General features: G+C 39.8%; 2 protein-coding genes and 1 pseudogene across 2 annotated transcripts in view; all 3 read left to right on the top strand.

Moving 5' to 3' along the window:
- Positions 1 to 202: 202 nt before the first annotated feature.
- LOC145437973 (uncharacterized) lies at positions 203 to 7,001 on the top strand (annotated as a pseudogene).
- Positions 7,002 to 7,668: 667 nt separating this feature from the next.
- Positions 7,669 to 19,470, top strand: part of LOC145434049 (uncharacterized) — a 38,859-nt gene continuing 27,057 nt past the window's right edge. The window contains exon 1 of the mRNA XM_080311335.1: positions 7,669 to 12,985. Coding sequence (XP_080167461.1) covers positions 10,004 to 11,452 — 1,449 coding nt within the window. The 5' untranslated portion in view covers positions 7,669 to 10,003 and the 3' untranslated portion in view covers positions 11,453 to 12,985. The remainder of the gene's footprint in view (positions 12,986 to 19,470) is intronic.
- On the top strand, positions 14,036 to 19,225 carry LOC145437968 (uncharacterized). Its single transcript, XM_080315338.1, has 2 exons — positions 14,036 to 14,166; positions 15,893 to 19,225. The coding sequence occupies exons 1-2, from the start codon at positions 14,036 to 14,038 to the stop codon at positions 17,031 to 17,033; spliced, it is 1,272 nt and encodes a 423-aa protein (XP_080171464.1). The 3' UTR covers positions 17,034 to 19,225.

Below are 19,470 nucleotides of genomic sequence, written 5' to 3'. Positions count from 1 at the left end.
CAACTTTGACCCTAACCCACATCCAACTCTAAGACCCCCCTCCCCAACCCTAATATCCCGCTTCCCCAAACCTAATCTTGGGATACCCCAACCTCAACTTTGACCCTAACCCACATCCAACTCTTACACCCCTCCCCCAACCCTAATATCCCCCTTCCCCAACCCTCATCTTGGGATACCCTAACCCCAACTTTGACCCTAACCCACATCCAACCCTAATATCCCTCCTTCCTCTTCCCTAATACCCCCTCCCCCAACAATAATCTTGGGATACCGTAACCCCAACTTTGGCCCTAACCCACCTCCAACCCTAATATATGTCTCTCCAAAGACTTCGAAACTACATATTCATACACATACTGGAGTCAAAAACCACGAGTGTCAGATATGTGGGAAATCATTCAGTCAATTAGGTACCTTGAAAATACATGGTCATACGCATACTGGTGTCAAAAACTATGAGTGCCAGATCTGTGGAAAGTCATTCAATCATTTAGGTAACTTGAAAAGACATGGTCATACACATACTGGAGTCAAAAACTACGATTGTCAGATATGTGGAAAATCATTCAGTCATTTAAGTAACTTGACAACACATGGTCATACACATACTGGAGTCAAAAACTATGATTGTCAGATATGTGGAAAATCATTCAATCATCTCGGTAACTTGAAAACACATGGTCATACACATACTGGAATAAAAAACTATGAGTGTCAGATCTGTGGAAAATCATTCAGTCAATTAAGGTCCTTGAAAACACATGGTAATACCCATACTGGAGTCAAAACTACGAATGTCAGATCTGTGAAAAATCTTTCAGCCGTCTCGGTAACTTGAAAAGGCATGGTCATACACATACCGGAATCAAAATCTAGAAGTGTCAGATATGTGGAAAATCATTCAATCATTTAGGTACCTTGAAAGCTTTAAAAAGACATGGAAATACGCATACCGGAGTCAAAAACTATGCATGTCTGATCTGCGGAAAAGCATATGCTTTGATAGATCACCTGTAAACACATGAGAATGCACATACTGGAGTCACAAACTGTCCTAGTTAGACCCGTAGAAAAGCGTTTACTTTCCGGTATTTTAGAAGTATGTGTGAATATTCATGCAGGTGATGGCAATTAATCATGGAATATCTCAAGAAATCCATTCCCTCAAAAAGCACACTTTTGTGAACACCTGAATGATCCAGTGTCCTGGAATTTTTGAATCGTATATGCATCGTTAGCATTTTATATTCAATGAATTGTCGGACTCTCAAATCTTTCGTTCATCTGTATGAAGTGTTTCGAATCTTTCGTGTTGTCAAGCTAAAGAACAGTTGTTGCATTAAGATGATGAATGTTATTGCTGATACATAAATTTAGGACAACTCAAAAATGATCAAAGGACTAGCGAAACACAAGTCTAGTTTGTTTCACGATGATGATCTGGGTCATGATAAAGTAACATCGACAGAAACACGCTATATTAAAATATCCTTTTACTTGATGAGTCCTCCATTCACTCTGCCACCATATCACCATGATTAAGTATTGTGATCAAATCTTTGCTAGTAAATAGTGAACATATGTTTGGATTACCTTACAGGCTGCATGATTACTGTACTGAGATTGCAGAAATAGTGATGTGCTTGTATCTTCGTGTCACTAAGCTTCTCGCACATATCCATTCATCGCTACCACAAAATATTTTCGGTATTCTTTGTTTTTCTCGCCTAATTGTTTCTGTATTAAAATGATTTTCCTGTTTACACATTTCAATTATGGCACATGATTAGTACCTGAAAAATTTGGTTCTCACTGCATGAATCAGTTTCAATAATTGCGCTTGGTCTGTTGTTCAGAGCAGTTTGTTATGGATTTTGGAATCTTTGTAATACAGTGTGATGGGCTGATACTATAGTTTATTTCACTTTAATTTTAAGCTGGGCGTGCATCATCCTTTGTCCTAATGTTTGGTAATTAGCAGTCTGCGCACATCATTTTCAATTTCGTTTCATGTTGTATTGCTGTAGCCATTTTATGAATATGTGTTTTTTGCCATCCATTTCATGCAATCGGTCGACATTTCAACTCCTCGTGAGAGTTCAATTTGTTCAAATTAATGGTGGATCAGAGCGCTACAATATCAAGCTCTCTGTTGTCTGATATGTTGTTACGCCAGCTTTTTTTCGCTAGTAGTATCTCCTATTTCCAACAGTATCTAGCATCCTTACAAAAGGCGACATGAAATGGATCCCCGCATGATTTGTGATACGCACATCATTGATCGCTATGCAATGTGATGATGTGATTACAATCAGTCAGCCTCAGCATCGGGGTTGTCATGACTTGATTCGAGTCACGATTTTCTAGTGTCTCGACGTGACTCCTGTCATTTTCTCGAAATACGGAAATGACTTGAACTGTGGCCCACATAATCCGTGATATAATATATAATACTATTTTCTATATCGTAGGTAGATAATATAGCATTCCAGTGAAGAACAAATGTATGGATTTGGAGGTAACGTATTGGAATTAAAACTTTTGAATCCGACCCGTGTCCGAAGTTGAGTTTGACACCCCTGCCCTACATGCTTGATCCCAGAATTTACATGCCATTTTAAGGGTGCGTATTATACATTACAGTGTACTATATTTATAAAATTACGTTATAATATGGTAAATTGCGCTGGAGGTGTTGTTAAGAGATCAGTTTGTTCAAATTTTTGTATCGCAGTATGATGAGCTCGTATCATAATTTATCACAGAAACATTTTAAGCTGCGAGTACTTTATCCAGTGCCATATTTTCTAGTAATTATTAGTCTGTGCATATCAGTTTCAATTCCGTGTCAAATTGTAGTCTTGTGGCTATCTTGTAAATATGTGTTTGTTTCTGCCATCCATTTCAAGCAACTTGTTGACATTTTCACTCCTTCATGATATGCGGTTTCGTTCAGATCACTAGTAAATCATAGCGCTGCAATTGGAAGCTCCTCATGGTCTTATATGGTGTTCTGCCTGCTTTTCGCTGGTAATATCTCCCGATTGCAGAAGTATGGAGCATCCTTACAAAGACGACCTGAAAGAGATCCCAGTTTGATTTGTGAAATATGCGGTATCAATAGCAAGTTATTCTTCTGCATATACACATGTTGTGTATGGATACTAGTGCCTTTCCTGTCGGCAGAGCACTGCAATTCAGTTAACTCTGAATGCATTTTAACCCGAAACTTTTAAGATCAGACTGGGGCATTTACGGATTTCATAAGAAACCCCTCAAGATCAAAATAGGATTATGCCTGGTGTCAGGCGCGTAGCCAGAGGGGGGGTTTCGGGGGTCGGTACCCCCTCCTTTAGAAGCGTGAAACCCCCTTCTTAAACGCGAAACCCCTTTCTTTTGAAATGATCGTTCTGACGCTAATGGTCGGTTGCAATTCAATAAGTCGTAAGTCGTATTATCAGTGTTGAGTGCGGCCATTTAGCGAAAGGCGTGTAGCCAATTACCGTCCGTCCGCGATGCACTGCACAATGTAACGCGACACGATCATCCGCTGAGATGATTGCGAAATTAGGTCATTCATTGCCGCGTGCTCGGCAATAGTTGCTAGCCTGATTTGTCGCTTCTCCAACAAGCCTAGTTCCGCTGGCTTGAATAATCTCATCTGCTATAGGCCCGGTGTGCACGATATCATAGCTGACCTACACAACCGCATCTGCAAGCGGCCTAGTATACGAAAGATATCGCTAGTCTAACTACCGCGTCTCGAGCCTACCATGCTTTAGCTCATATTTCCCGATGGCTCGGATAAAATGGTCGTTAAGTATATGCTGATTAGCGATTGTGATTAAAGAGTGACTTCTCGAAACTGAATTACATCTAATGTGCGCGAACATATGCGACGCGTGCGTACGTACATTAGGGTTGTCCAAAATTTGAAAAATTTCGAAAATGCTGCGTTGTAATGTCTTATTCTATAGATTATTGAATAAAAACATCAACAAGCCTGAAAGAAGCTCTCAGGAACGTCGTTAAGATTTCTTACAAAGCGTTTGAAAGTAGCTGCCAAAGAGTGGGCGGGCCACCGACGGCGAAATTGCAACTAGGCGGGCAATGACGAAACCACGATTCTTGATTGGGTAATCGGTTATGCTTCAATGATGACGGCGGCTGTCAGCTCTGATTTGGGTGCTTCACCGTGTTTGACAGAAGGAGTAGGTTTTGCTGCTGCTGAGTCTGTTGGTGACGGCTGTAATACTGTAAAAGCGTGTTGTGGTTTGATGAGTCAATAGTAGTAATGTAACAGTGGTTCTTCGAATGTATCAGTTGTAGCAGTAGTTTCTGTTTTGCGGAGGTCGAGTCTGTTAGTAGAGACGGGAATTTGTAAAGCGCATTGTGGGTTGATGCATCAATAGTTGTAATGCAACACTTGTTCCTTGCTCAATGTTTTAGTTGCAGCAGCATTTTCTGTTCTGATGAGGTCGATTTTGTTAGTAGTGGTTGTGGTTATGTACAAGGGCATTGTGGGTTGGTGAGTTAATAGTCGTAATGTAACACTTGTTACTTAAATGTTTTAGGCGTAGCTGTAATTTATGATAGAAGGCAAAAATATTACTGTCATGGCAGAGGCAAAACGGCGGAAGACTGTGCACTTGCCACAGAGAAGAACAAGATCTCGATCTGAGCATTACTTGGTCGGATATGCTTGCGATTACATCTGTGGCTCGAGATTACCAACCTTGCGAGAAGTAATGAGTTACTTTCTGCATCTGAAAGACCATTGCCCTCAGTCAACCCCTACTCGTGAGCTATGTAATGTGGTGGTTCATGATGTCATGACAGTGTGGCAAATGGCGAGAATTGCCACAATACTTAAAGGAAATGCGGTGAAATTACTTGAAAAACTGAACAAAAAATATATTTTTCTGAAGGCGACCATGAAACGGGAAAGTGATCCCAAGGGTAAGAGGAAAAAATTCACGGAAGATTTGGACAAGTTGTGGGATATTGGAAGTACAGATGCGATAGCAATAATACAAAATGACATTTATCTATCACACGATAGAAAGCTCGAAGACATTGCATTCTATGAAGATCAACAGCAATCTCGCAAATGCATAATGTTGGGAAGAGACAAGATTCTCGCTAAAGACATCGAAAAGAAAACAGCAACCATGGCGGATAGAACTGTTAAAAACATTCAACATGACTCAAGTGATGACTATGTTGTTTTAGCATCTTCTTCATCTTCAAAAGAGGGTGATAGTTTGAGTTCAAGTTCTGATTATGATGCTGATGTTGGTCTTGGCACCTCGACAGCCATTAAGCTGATGGCACCTAAAAATATTATGAATAATACCCATGTGTCCCAAGCTCTGGATCGATTGCAAATAACAGACAACAAGGCAACACATTTATTACGGCTTGTGGCGGTGACATAGCAATGTTCTCTCTGTCAAGATCTTCGACAAAGAGAGCCAGGGAAACAAATCGTCTTGAAATTTCCAAGGATATTTCAGAAAAATTTGCAGAAAATAAACCTCAACATGTTGCTATTCATTGGGATGGAAAGCTCACAGAGGATAGATTAGGAAATCGGTATGAGGCTCTGTCAATTGTCCTATCTTGTCATCCTCAATACTCAGAAGGAAAACTACTTGGCATTCAAAAGATGCAAAATGCTGCAGGTCAGACGCAAGCAGAAACCACTTTCAACATAATTGAAAGTTGGAATATAAAAGATGCTGTACCAGCTTTGGTTTTTGACACTACAGCAAGCAACAGCGGCTGGAAGAAGGGTGCGGCAAAGATTCTTGAAGACCTTCTAGGAAGGAAGGTGTTCTACCATGCATGTCGGCACCATGTGTATGAGCTGGTAGTGAAAGACGTTTGGAAATCTTTATTTGGAAAGGCCACAACTGGACCAGAGAATGCATGGTTTGCCCACCTTAAAAGGAACTGGAGCAGTCTTGACAGGGAACAGCAATTCAAGACTCTGACTATTCCTCTATGTTTTGCTGAACGAGCTGCAATGATAGTTGATAAGTTCAAGCTACTGTTGAACAGAAAAGATTTTTTCACACGGGATGACTACAAGCAATGTGTGACTAATGCTCTTGCTCTTCTCGGTGCAGATGAAGATATACGTCATCACAAACCTGGTGCAGCACACCATGCGAGATGGATGGGTACAATTCTGTATGCTCAAAAGATGTTCATGTGGGCCGACCAATTAGATTACAAATCTGAAGAAGTTGAACTGCTGCGCCGCTTCAATTTATTTTTGGTTCTCTTTTATATCCCTGCGTGGGTGGATTCAAGCATTGGTCGTGATGCAGCTGGTAATGACTTGAGATTCGTTCAGCACATGTTGAGTTATAAGGAATATGATGAGCAAGTTTCCACAGCTGCTTCACGAAAGCTTTTGAAGCACGACTGGTATATTGTTGAGGAAACCGCTGTATACGCCTTGTTTTCACCGACGGAAAGCAAGGAAACCCGGGAAAATATGGCAAAGGCGCTCCTGCAAGTAGAGCGAACTTCCAGTTTCAGAAGGGGCCCACCCTCATTGAATGCAACTATACAGATCAACAAGGACAGTACGTTGTCTGACCTTATTGGGCCCCAGTCGTGGTACATATTTGAAGTTTTTGAATGCTCTGGGGATTGGCTGCGTCAACCGGTTGATGATTGGCACTTTTCAGATTCATTCAATAAAATGAATTGCTACGTTAGTTCTGTCAAAGTCGTTAATGATGCCGCAGAAAGAGGTGTCAAGCTAAGCACAGACTATGCTGCAATCTTGACTGACAATGAACAGCAAAGAGACAGTTTGCTTCAAGCTGTGGAACAGCATAGGAAGATTTTTGGAGACAGCAGGAAGTCTACTCTTATCAAAGGCCAGTGATCTGCAACACTGACCCTGCGATATACTTTTTAATGATGCCTTTTGTAAATAGCATTTTTGCCTTTGTTAAATCTTGAATAAAAAGTGTAATATGCGTTCGTTTTAGAGAGAGACGTCGACTTACCATAACAAGCCATAAGGAGAAATTGACTACTGGTTTGCAATTTATGAGTTACAGTCGTTGTCAACTGGTATGTTTTAGAAGGCTCGAAGGTAGCACGATGCATGCATCTAGTTCATTCTTATCTTAATTGGCCAAGCTCCTGTGCAAAAAGTAACAAAACTGTTATACACAGTGTTCAGGTAGAAAATATATTACTGGATCGTTATGCTGTTGTCGATGGCAGCATTAACAACGTCAATTTACCATATCGCCAATGCCACGAACAGAAATGGCTGCAAACCAACACAACAGAGTAGAACGAAATCGTGACCAGCAATGATCACAAAATCAGTATTTCAGCCAATCAGTAGCTTATTATTACAGGTTCCAACCAATCAAAATTCTAGGTTCGTGATTGCCCGCCCACTTCATCGATTCCCCGCCCACATGCAGACGGCTACTTTCAAACGCTTTGTAAGAAATCTTAACGACGTTCCTGAGAGCTTCTTTCAGGCTTGTTGATGTTTTTAATCAATAATCTATAGAATAAGACATTACAACGCAGCATTTTCGAAATTTTTCAAATTTTGGACAACCCTAACGTACATGCGTAATTGATTTCCGTTAATACTTGAACATAACCATCAACAGCTGTGTGTCAAGGCTACAAAGAGGTAAGGTTTGAACCACCTGAAATCGGCGTCATTATAGCCCGTATTCCATAAAAACTCGTACATTTTGAATTGCGCAAATCGTCGCAGAGGCTATGTAAGACTTAAGACGCATTGCTAAGCGCGTGTATTTAGTTGTTCGACGCATTGGTAAGCGCACGATATCATTGGTTGGCCTACACAATCGCATCTACAATAGGCCTAATACGAACGATATATCAATAGATCATCGCTAGCCTAACTATCGCGTCTCGGGCCTAGCATGGTTTGGCTCCTATCTCTCGATGGCTTGGAGACCATGCCGTTGATTGTATGCTGATTAGCGATTGTGATTAAAGAGTGACATCGCGAAACTGAAAAACATCGAATTTCCGTAAACATGTGCGACGCGTGCGTAATATATCTCCGCTAGTATTTAAACATAACCATCAGAATATGTGTATCGACTTGAGTTATAAAATAGGACAGGTTTGAAGCACCTGAAATCGGCGTCATTATGGCACATATTCCCAAAAAACTCGGACATTTCGACTTGCGCAAATAGTCGTCGAGGCTGCGTTGATGAGCGCGCGTATTTAATTGTTCGACGCTTTGATAAGCGCAGGTATTTAATTGTTGACGGCAGATCAGGGAGTCGCTAATTAACAGTACTTCCGGACTCGTCGACAAGCTTATCAAACGCGTATAATCGCGAACACGAGGAGATTGTATAATGTATAATCGTCATTTACGCATGTACTTAACCCTAATGAATTGACGCTATATTAAGTAAATTCGCAAAACATCGAAACCCCGCCCTTCTATTTTAAAACCCCTTCCGTATTTTTCGGCTGGCTACGCGCCTGCCTGGTGTGCTACTCAGCCTGATTTGCCAAGCCAATAGCCAATAAGAGAGACACACAGAAAAACGGTTAGGAAAATATGATCTGATCATAAAAATGCGCAAGATCTGATCGCTTGTGTAAACAGTCGCATCTCCATCAGGCCTGGTGCGCACAACATAACCATTTGCCTGATCAATTTCATCTGTATCAGGCCTCGTGCGCAAGATATCGTGTTGCTGGCCTGAACTATCGTGTCGCCAGCCTCGCAGGCTTTGGCTGCTATCAATCTACTATCGTTTAGAGACAATGCCGGTAATTCTATAATGATTAGCAATGGTTATGTCATGATTGTTCGACAGTGACATCGCAAAACAGAATGACATTGTAGGAACTGAGGTTTCGTGATTACTAGTCTTCTCACGGCTCTATGGTCAGTCACATGCCCACTTTTCAGCTACTTTAAAACGCATTCCTCAATCTTAACAAGTTTCCTGTGAGCTTATTGCAGGCTTCTTTTTTAATCATAATCTATAGAATGAGACATTACAATGGATCATTTTCCAAATTTTGTACAACCCTAATGACCATCGTATCAGCATATGCATCGGCAACTTCCAACAGGTACAGAAATGAAAATTTGGTCATCGAAGATCTATTCTGAAAATTTTATTTATTTTTGCCAAGCCACAAGATCCCTCCAAGGTCTCACTGTTCCGGTATTTTTGATTGTCCACAACTGCAGCGCAGGGGAAAGTCTATTGATTACTTCATAAGAATGTTGTCCGGTCACTGATCATTTGGGCTGCGCAGAATCGAGTACCTGAGTGATTCGATTTCGAATCACATAATCTGCTACGAGTTGAGTCAAGTAATTGAGTGTCACCCGTAACATAACAGAATGTAATACGTCAAAGCTTTGGTAATTTTTCGGCCCATAACGATTTCATTCCACTTGGTGACAATGTTGCGGGATAGCCATGACTTTTCGGAAATGTTGTACGTGTAGTAAGCTTTGTAGATTTGTACTATATGTTTGTATGCTACGATACCGCCAATCAATGTTTCGAGGCTTCAACAGTGAAAATTAGTATCAAAATTATAATTTTCATTGATAAATCAACTTTCAGTGGTGAGACGCGTATAATTTGTGTACTCGAAAAGATCGTCTTTTACTGCTCGACTCGAATCAATTGAATTAATACTCGATTCAGATTTGACTACTTGAATCATTATGTCCAGACTTACAGATCATTACAATACCGAAATGTCTTCGTCTATTCGAGGAAACGCCTATCAATATTTGATATGTTGGTGGTTCTGGAATTTATTGTATTTTATTCATCATCAAACTTATTCGGCATTGATCAATGTTTTCTCTGATGATATTGTTTTTTAGACTGGACATACTATGCAATAGCTTATATAATGCAACGGTAGAATATTCGTGATTGGGCAAAGAACTGTTGATGTGTAATGCTTGAAGAAGTAACCTGGAAGAATGTCTAGAAAGACTTGTTGGATCCGTGGGAAATGGGTCAATGGTTATGGCGAAATGAAAACTCACCGCCAATCCTATATTGAAGAAAGAAAAGATGAATTTGATGGCTGTGGGAAAGCCTTCAATGTAATGGCTGCATTGGAAGCTCATCGAACAGCTCGCACTGGTTCCAAAAACCATGAATGCGATATCTGTGGCATAACGTTTACTGGAATCAGTAAATTGAAAATACATTGGAACACACACACTGGAGTGAAAAACCATGAATGTGATATCTGTGGCAGATGGTTTACTGAGCTCAGTAACTACAATACACATCGGAATACACATACTAGATTTAAAAGCTATGACTGTGGGACTTGTGGAAAGTCCTTCTCTAGACCGGCACATTTAACACACCACTTGCATATTCACACTGGAATGAAAAACTATGAATGTGAGATTTGTGGAAAGTGTTTCCGTAGGAAGACATATTTATCGGAACACATTAGCTCTCACCTTGAAGTCAAAAAACATGAGTGTCTGATCTGTGGAAAAGCGTTTATTCGACGCAGTAACTTGAAAACACATGAGATGACTCATGCTGAAGTCAAACTCTATGCATGTCCGATCTGCAGAAAAGCTTTTAACCATACTGGTTACTTGAAAAGACATGTACATATACATACCGGAGTCAAACAATTTGCATGCCTGATCTGTGGAAAATCGTTTAGTCAGCTCGGTCAGTTGAAAATTCATGAGAATACACATACTGGAGCCAAAAGCTATGAATGTCAGATCTGCGGAAAGGTGTTTAGATGTCTTGGTAGTTTGAAAACACATGAGAATGTACATACTGGACGTAAAAACTATGCATGTCAGATCTGCGGAAAAGCTTTTATTAAGCTTGGCCACTTGAAAATACATGTACATACACATACTGGAGTCAAAAACTATGATTGTCAGATATGTGGAAAATCATTCAGTCATTCAAGTACCTTGAAAATACATGGTCATATGCATACGGGAGTCAAAAACTATGAGTGTCCAATCTGTGGAAAATCATTCAATCATCCTAGTAACTTGAAAAGACATGGAAATACACATACTGGAGTCAAAAACTATGATTGTCAGATATGCGGAAAATCATTCAATCATCTCGGTAACTTGAAAACACATGGTCATACACATACTGCAATCAAAAACTATGATTGTCAGATATGTGGAAAATCATTCAGTCATCTCTGTACTTTGAAAACGCATGGTCATACACATACTGGAATAAAAAACTATGAGTGTCAGATCTGTGGAAAATCATTCAGTCAATTAGGTCACATAAAATCACATGATCATACACATACTGGACACAAAAACTATGAATGTCAGATCTGCGGGAAAACTTTTATTCATCTTGGTTCTTTAAGAAGACATGGAAATACACATACCGATTCAAAAACTATGCATGTCTGATCTGCGAAAGAGCATTTGCTTTGATGGAACACCTGAAAAGACACGAGAATATACATACTGGAGTCAGAAACTCTTCGAGTTGGACCCTTGGACAAGCGTTTACCTACTAGTATTTTAGGAGTATGTGTAAATATTATTGCCGGAGATGACAATTTATCGTGGGATATCTCTAGAAAGTCACTCCAGTTTAAAAGCACATTTTCGCGAACACCAGAATGATCCAGTGTCCCGGAATTTTTTAGTCCTATAACATCGTTAGCTTTTTGTATTCAAAATCTTTGAATCGTTTGTGTTGTCCAGCTAAAGAACTGTTTTTGCATAACAGTGTTTGCATTACTGCTGATACATAAATTTAGGACAAAAATGAGCAAAGCACTAGCAAAACGCAAATCTATTTCATCTTGTGATAATGATCTGGGACATGACACAGTACCATAGCCAGAAACACCCTATATTAAAATATGCTGTTACTCGAATGAGTCCTCCATTCACTCTGCCACCATATCACTATGATCAAGTACTGTGATCAAATCTTTATAAGTAAATAGCGAATATATGTTTGAATCACCATACAGGCTGCTTAATTCCGAGACTGAGATTGTAGAAATAGTGATGTGCTTGTGTCTTTGTGTCATTAAGCCTCTTCCACATATCAAAAAAAATTTCAGTGTACTTTGTTTTTTCTCCTAATTGTGAAAATGGTTTTCTTGTTTCCATATTTCAATTATATCCTATGATTAGTACCTGAAAAATTTGGTTTCCACTGCATGAACCAGTTTCAATAATCACGTTGGGTCTGTTAATAAGAGCAGTTTGATGTGGATATCCTTATATCACAGTGTGATGAGCTAAAATATAGTTTATTTCACTCGAATTTTAAGCTGCACGTGCATTATCCTCTATCATATTCTTTGGTTATCAGCAGTCTGCGCGTATCATTTTCCATTTCGTTTCAAGTTATATTGTTGTAGCCCTTTGGTAAATATGTCTTTTATGCCATCCATTACCTCTACATTTTCGCCCCTTCATGAGATTTCAATTTGTTCAAATTAATGGTAGATCAAAGCGCTACAATAGCAAGATCTGATATATATAATCTGATATGATGTTTTGCCAGCTTTACACGCTAGTAGTATCTCCTATTTCCTGCAGTATGCAGCATCCAGCATCCTTACAAACACGACGTGAAATGGATCCCCATATGATTTGTGATACAGGAGATAAGCACATCATTGACCGCTATCCACTGTGTTGATGTGATGATAAACAGTTAGCATCAGCACATATCATTTTTATTCTGTTTCGCTTTGAAATCGATTGATTATGATGAATTCTGTGTGTATTTCTGTCATACACTCGGTGCGTCTTGTCAACAATTTCGTTCCTTTATAAGATTTTGTTTCATTCAGATCACATGTAAATCATAGTGCTACAACACTGCACTACAGTGCTCTTTAAACTTGTTTGGTTTGATGAACCCTTGAAGCTGCAGCGAAAAACTCCTGAACCTGTTTACTTAAGAGACAAACTGAGGTAAATCGTGATATGAATAATCATTAGGCATATCAATATGTCAATTGAACTACCCAGAGCTACCGATGTTTCTGGGAATGCTGGGGGGGGGGGGTTGGTCGATTATAGCTGCAGGCTATACATAAACTCACTTTTGGTAGGTCTGTCCCTAGCCAACATGTTTTGGCAAATCATGGTATTTTGCGCAAAACGTGATGAATTATTGTACTGAGAACTGATCACTAATCTTCAGTGACAATCTGACAGTATGGAGGTGTATAATGATTAAAATCGTCATGCACTGTTACTTTAATTTGATCAAAGTTGCGGGCTACATACAATTCCCTATCGGAAGAAGTGTGCTGGGCGCTATGGAACATTTTGGCAAAGTTGTAATACTTATCGGCCGTCTGTAAATCAAAACTCTATCACAGGCCTTTCTCAAGATGTTAACGCGTGGAAAATCATCACTATACATTCGGGCATGATTGGAAAGTGATGTTTTGTTAAGATGTATTCAATTTGTTGAAAAGCTTCAATAGTAATGGCGGAATTAAAATTCGACTTCGATTCCACATAAAACAGAGAAAAGCAGAATTTCGGACCTGTGGGAAAGAATTTGTCGCAGTGGTCGGGAACCTATGGCTCGCAAGGCACATATGGCTCTTTTGTTGATAAAATATGGATCCTTATTCTCATCTTACTTCTCAAAATTGCCGCAGGTTTTTCAAAAATTTTCATGCCGGCCGGTATCATTATTCCTGCAGTAGCTGAGACATGTCTCTTAAGGCCATATCAGACGAGGCGATGCCGATGGTTATAATGCCTGTCCAATGTGGTCATGCTACAATGTCTTGTCGAATGAAACCATCTCGGAACCATGGTAGCATGGTATTTGTAATGTTAGGTGAAATAAATTGAAAGCAGCACGAGTTTTGACTGCCATGATAGCTGCTGAAGAATGTGCGCGTGCTGGTGCAACTCGAAGGTGGTGGGTGCATCCGATAGCCTATACTGGGTAAGTTAAGCAGCTCAATAATTTAGTACTACATCGCAGTAATTCGTTTCGCAATGCCTTGCCAGAAGACCCGTCCGCCAAACGGCTTGAGCAAAAGTGACGCTATTCGAGTCTCGGCACTGGTTTATAAATGGATATGCATAAGCGCATCTTCCACTTCTCTCATCGCCGGCGATGGCGCCGAGTTAATTGATACTGCCAAATAAAATCGGTGGCGATTACGCCGATGGCAGAAATGATAAAACAAACACTAACGCATCGCCGACATCGCCTCGTCTGATACGGCCTTAAGTGTCCAAACAGGTGTATATCCACCGCGGTAGCGGTAGAGTCCAGACAGTCCTGCATCTAGAGAATTAGGGACTTGAACATCCATTCTCATCTTAGAATTTATGCCAACTATTGATGCTGATAATTGCTTATCAGTCCAAGATAATTGATTTTCTATTATAGAGTAGATACTGTAGCTTCAAGATATGTAGGACTATACATCGGACAAGTCTAACCTGTCAAATGCGATATGAAGTTTGCATGATGGTCAAGAACAAAGTGGCCCTTTTATCTAAAATAGTTCATGAAAGGACATGTTAAGGAAAAGGACATAGTTTATTCTTGTCGTTAATGTTTTTGCGGCATATACGCTGAATCATTATATACATACAGACGATCTGTGCCTATGCATACCATGAGTGCATGATATGCATATGCCACTAGTAGGCAGAGGAGTTACAGATATAGCCTTGTAGAACTTGCTAAGTCTTGCATCACCCTCCATGCTATCCCCCTAATTCATGATCGCCAGGCAGGGAAGTCCTGGACGCCTGTGGTATTAATCAGTTCTCTGGTCTAACCCGGGTGGGGTTTGAACACACGATCTACCGATCAAGCAGCCGGACGCTTCAGCAATACGCTATCTTGTCGGTCAGGAATGACTTGTCTAATGTACGACTGCGGGAATTGTCTGCTTATCGATCTCTACGAGGTCTAAAAATTTAACTATATTGCTAGACATTTGCTGTGTGTTTGATTTTCTTGCATCTGCTAAACTATGTACGTTTTGAAACTGATCCGATATTGCTAAGTTATTTTCTGTGTTACAGACTGGGTTGCTACAATACAAGAATTTAAATGCTATAGCTCATTCCAAGCTATCGTTGAATGTTCGATTTCAAGCAGAGAACTGTTGATGTGTGATTCTTGAAGAAATAGTTTCAGATAATCCAGAAGAGAAGATGTGCTCGATCAGTGGAAAGAGCTTCCGCAATCATGACGAAATGAAAACTCACCTGCGATTTCACCCTAAAGATAAAAGTACCGAATGTGATATCTGCGGGAAAGCTTTTGCTGCATTATATACACTGAAAGAACATAAACTATCATCAACTGGATTGAAAAGCGGCAACTTGAATAGAAACAGGGACACATGCACTGAAGGAAAATATTATAAATGTGAGATGTGTGGGATGTCCTTCGCTAGGATGACATATTTAGCGAAACACACTATAACTCACACTGGACTCAAAGACCATGAGCGCCAGATCTGTGGAATATCGTTTATGCGATTCAATGACTCAAAAACACACAAAAAGACACTACACCGAGGAACCATGAATGTGAGATCTGTGGAAAAACGTTTAGTCTAGTTGGTGACTTGAAAACACATATGAATACACATACCGGAGTCAAAAACTATAAATGTGAGATTTGTGCGAAAACTTTTAATCATCCAAGTGACTTGAAAACACACGAGAATGCACATAGACGAATCCAAGTATATAAGTGTCGGATATGTGATAAACCGTTCACCCAGCTTGGTAACTTGAACAGACATGGAAATACACATATGGGAGTCAAAAACTATGAGTGTCAGATATGTGGAAAATGGTTCAGTCATCTCGGTAATTTAAAAGCACATGGTCATGCACATACTGGAGTCAAAATCCACGAGTGTCAGATCTGTGGAAAATCATTCAGTCATTAAGTACCTTGAAAATACATTTTCATACACATACAGGAATCAAAAACTATGAGTGCCAGATCTGTGGAAAATCATTCAATCATCCTGATAGCTTGAAAAGACATGGTCACACACATGCTGGAGTCCAAAACTATGTATGTCAGATTTGTGGAAAATCATTCAATCATCTCGGTAACTTGAAAACACGTGGTCATGCACATACTGGACTCAAAAACTATGAATGTCAGATCTGCGGAAAAGCATTTACCCATGCTGGCAACTTGAAAAGACATGGACATACACATGTTGGAGTCAAACAATATGTATGTCAGATCTGTGGAAAAGCATTTGCCCAGCTTGGTGACTTGAAAAGACATTGGAATGCACATACTGGAGTGAAAAACTATAATTGTCAAATCTGTGCTAAATCATTTGTGCAGCTTGGGGAGTTGAAAACACACGGATATATACATACTGGAGTCAAAAACTATGAGTGCGAGATATGCGGAAAAGCGTTTAGTCAGCCTGGTAACTTGAAAACACATGAGAATACACATACCGGAGTCAAAGACTATGAATGTCAGATTTGCGGGAGAGCGTTTACCCGGCTTGATGACATGAAAACACATGGAAATACGCATACCGGAGTCATAAACTATGTATGTCAGATCTGCGGAAAAGAGTTTAAATGGCTCAGTAACTTGAAAGTACATGGTAATACACATACCAGAGTCAGAAACTATGATTGTCAGATCTGCGGAAAAGCTTTTAGTCATCTTGGTAGCTGGAAAAGACGTGGAAATACACATATTGGAGTGAGAAACATGGCATGTGAGATCTGCGGAAAAGCTTTTACCCAGCTTGGTCACTTGAAAAGACACATAAATACACATATTGGAGCCATAAACTACACATGTCAGATCTGCGGAAAAGCAGTCACTGGTATTAGTGACTTAGAAAGGCACAGACATAAGCATGCTGGTGTTGAAAACTATGAGTGTCAGATCTGTGCGAAAGCGTTTACCCAGCTTGGTGACTTGAGAAGACATGGAAATACACATACTGGCGTCAAAAACTATGCATGTCAGATATGAGGGAAAGCTTTAAGTCAGCTCAGGTACTTGAAAACACATGGGCATATACATACCGGAGTCAAAAAATATGCATGTCAGACCTGCGGAAAAGTATTTAGCCGGCTTGGTCACTTGAAAACACATGGAAATACTCATACTGGAGTCTAAAATTACCAGTAGCAGGTCTGTCGAAAAGCGTTTACCCGGCATAGTGACATGAAAAAAGACATGTGAATGCACATACCGGAGTTGAAAACTATACATGTCAGATATTCGGAAAAGCGTTTACGAGGCTCAGTAACTTGAAAGCGCATGAGAACAAACTTTATCGGAATCACAAGCGAATGAATGTCAAAGAGTAACTTTACGGTTCAATGTCATGGAGCTGAATTCTATTAGACTGTCAAGTTGAAATCTGAACGTCCCAAATGTTCTATTTGCATCAAATTTCCAAAAGATGGCGAAACCACTCTTTACTGTAAAGGATGAGTGTTATGAGTGTGTAATGACTCCCCCCGCCCTCGATGGCTTTCACAATATTGTAAGGGTAATCCTGGCTATTAAAGGTTACGAACAAGTGAATTGAGGAAAAGCGGCATTTACATTCGCCATAACTTAGACTTGGTTACTTCGAATTCGATTGTATAATCGAAGAGGTGTTTGTTTTGTCAAGCATCATAAAACATTTTATATGTGATAAATTGTTAAATTAGAATTAGCCCTGAAATGACTGAAATACCCATTGACATATGTTGTTTCTCGAAAAAGTCGTTCATTTACTCTGCCACCATATTAACTTATCTGTTTGTGTAGCAGAATGTGAGTGTTTTCATGTTGTTTTTACATTTTACTTACAGCTTATTTTTAGTACATGCCCATTCATGGAACTTTTCGAATCATCAAGCATCGTTGAACATTTTGCATTTGATGAATTGTCTTAGTAAATTAACAAGTCTAGGTGCTGAAATCTATGGTACGATCCTGTTGAAACATGAACGTCCTAAATGATCTATCCGCAAGAAATAACCGAAAGTGAATCTGAAATGTAATTGTGATCTCGAAAATAAGTGCGAAATATCTATTAGGAACTACTCATCGGGATTGTCTGGTTGCCGATCATTACAATGCCTAAAACTTCTACTGAACTGATAATAATAGATCATACAATCGTTCTTGTTAATTTCTTCTGTATTTCAGACAGGGTTGCTATAATATAAAAATTCTACCATTACGTAATAGCTCATGAATTTCAAGCTATCGTTAAATACTTGTTTTCAAGCAGAGAGCGGTTGATGTGTGATACTCGAAGAAATAACGTGATTTATAGATAATCCTGAAAACTGACGAAGATGATCTGCTCGATGTGTGAAAAGAGCTTCCATCGTCATGACGAATTGAAAACTCACCTGCGATTCCACATTGATGATAGAAATACCGAATGTGGGAACTGTGGAAAAGCCTTTGTTTCAAAAACATATGCTATCCCACACTGGCTTAAAAAATCATGAATGCTGGGTCATTGACAAAGAGTATAATCTGATCGGTCACTCAAAAAGACGTGTGGATACACATACTGCTCACATTGGAGTCAAGAACCTTGGCTGTCAGATCTGGGGAAAATTGTTTGTGCTGCTTGGTGACCTGAAAACATATGGAAATATACATACTGGATTCAAAGACTATGAGTGTCAGATCTGGGGAAAAGCGTTCATCCTGTCGACCTGGTGCCTAGAGCTATCTGTTGATATGTATGTGTAATATTTGTTGAATTGATTGCAAAAATCCTGCGATAGTTCTTACATATCCAAGGTCACTGTGTTGGGTACTGTAGCCAATGAGCGAGACGTGCTGAAATATGACTTGATCATGTGACTCTGCCGACCTTTGGTTTGAATTCATGTTAAGATCAGTCCGAATAGTTTTACTGGAAAACATGCACAAGGACCGTTGGGATGAACTAGTGTAGGAATTTGCAATAAACAAGTTCAGATTTATCATTGATTGATGACCAGGCACCATTGTTGTGAGTAAAATGTTTATGTGAACTCGATTCGAGAGTTCAATTGCTAAGTTCTAGCCACAGTGCCACCTTCCCCTAAATTTTGTGTACCGTAATTTTCCGGATATAGTGCGCCCCCATGTATAATACGCACCCTTAAAATGGCGTGTAAATTCTGACGGAAAATTACGGTAAATCACAAGAAAAGAAACGATACGTAAACAAAATGCACATTGTTAATTCGCGCCAGAATGCATCAATTTATAATGAGGTTAGACCTATTTGCAAAATGGCGAAACACGAGTGAAATCAATAAAGAACCGCAATCAAAGGCTGAAAGAGCCGAATGCGGCACGCGATTCGCAGTTTGCCCACCCCTGCTATGGTGTGTGTCCGTGGTCAGCACATTTTGGCATGACGCCACATCTCATTGACTAGAGATAATCCAACAGATTTCCA

The sequence above is a fragment of the Botryllus schlosseri genome, chromosome 1 (genome assembly GCF_051294905.1).
Source record: "Botryllus schlosseri isolate E-star chromosome 1, Bs_hap1, whole genome shotgun sequence".
Classification (NCBI taxonomy): domain Eukaryota; kingdom Metazoa; phylum Chordata; class Ascidiacea; order Stolidobranchia; family Styelidae; genus Botryllus; species Botryllus schlosseri.
This window is presented reverse-complemented; position numbering and strand designations above follow the sequence as displayed.

Coding starts and splice junctions, on each gene's coding strand:
- LOC145437968 (XM_080315338.1), top strand. CDS start 14,036: ATGCCTTGCCAGAAGACCCGTCCGCCAAACGGCTTGAGCAAAAGTGAC. Junction 14,167..15,892: donor ATCGCCGGCGATGGCGCCGA/GTTAATTGATAC, acceptor GTAATTTAAAAG/CACATGGTCATGCACATACT.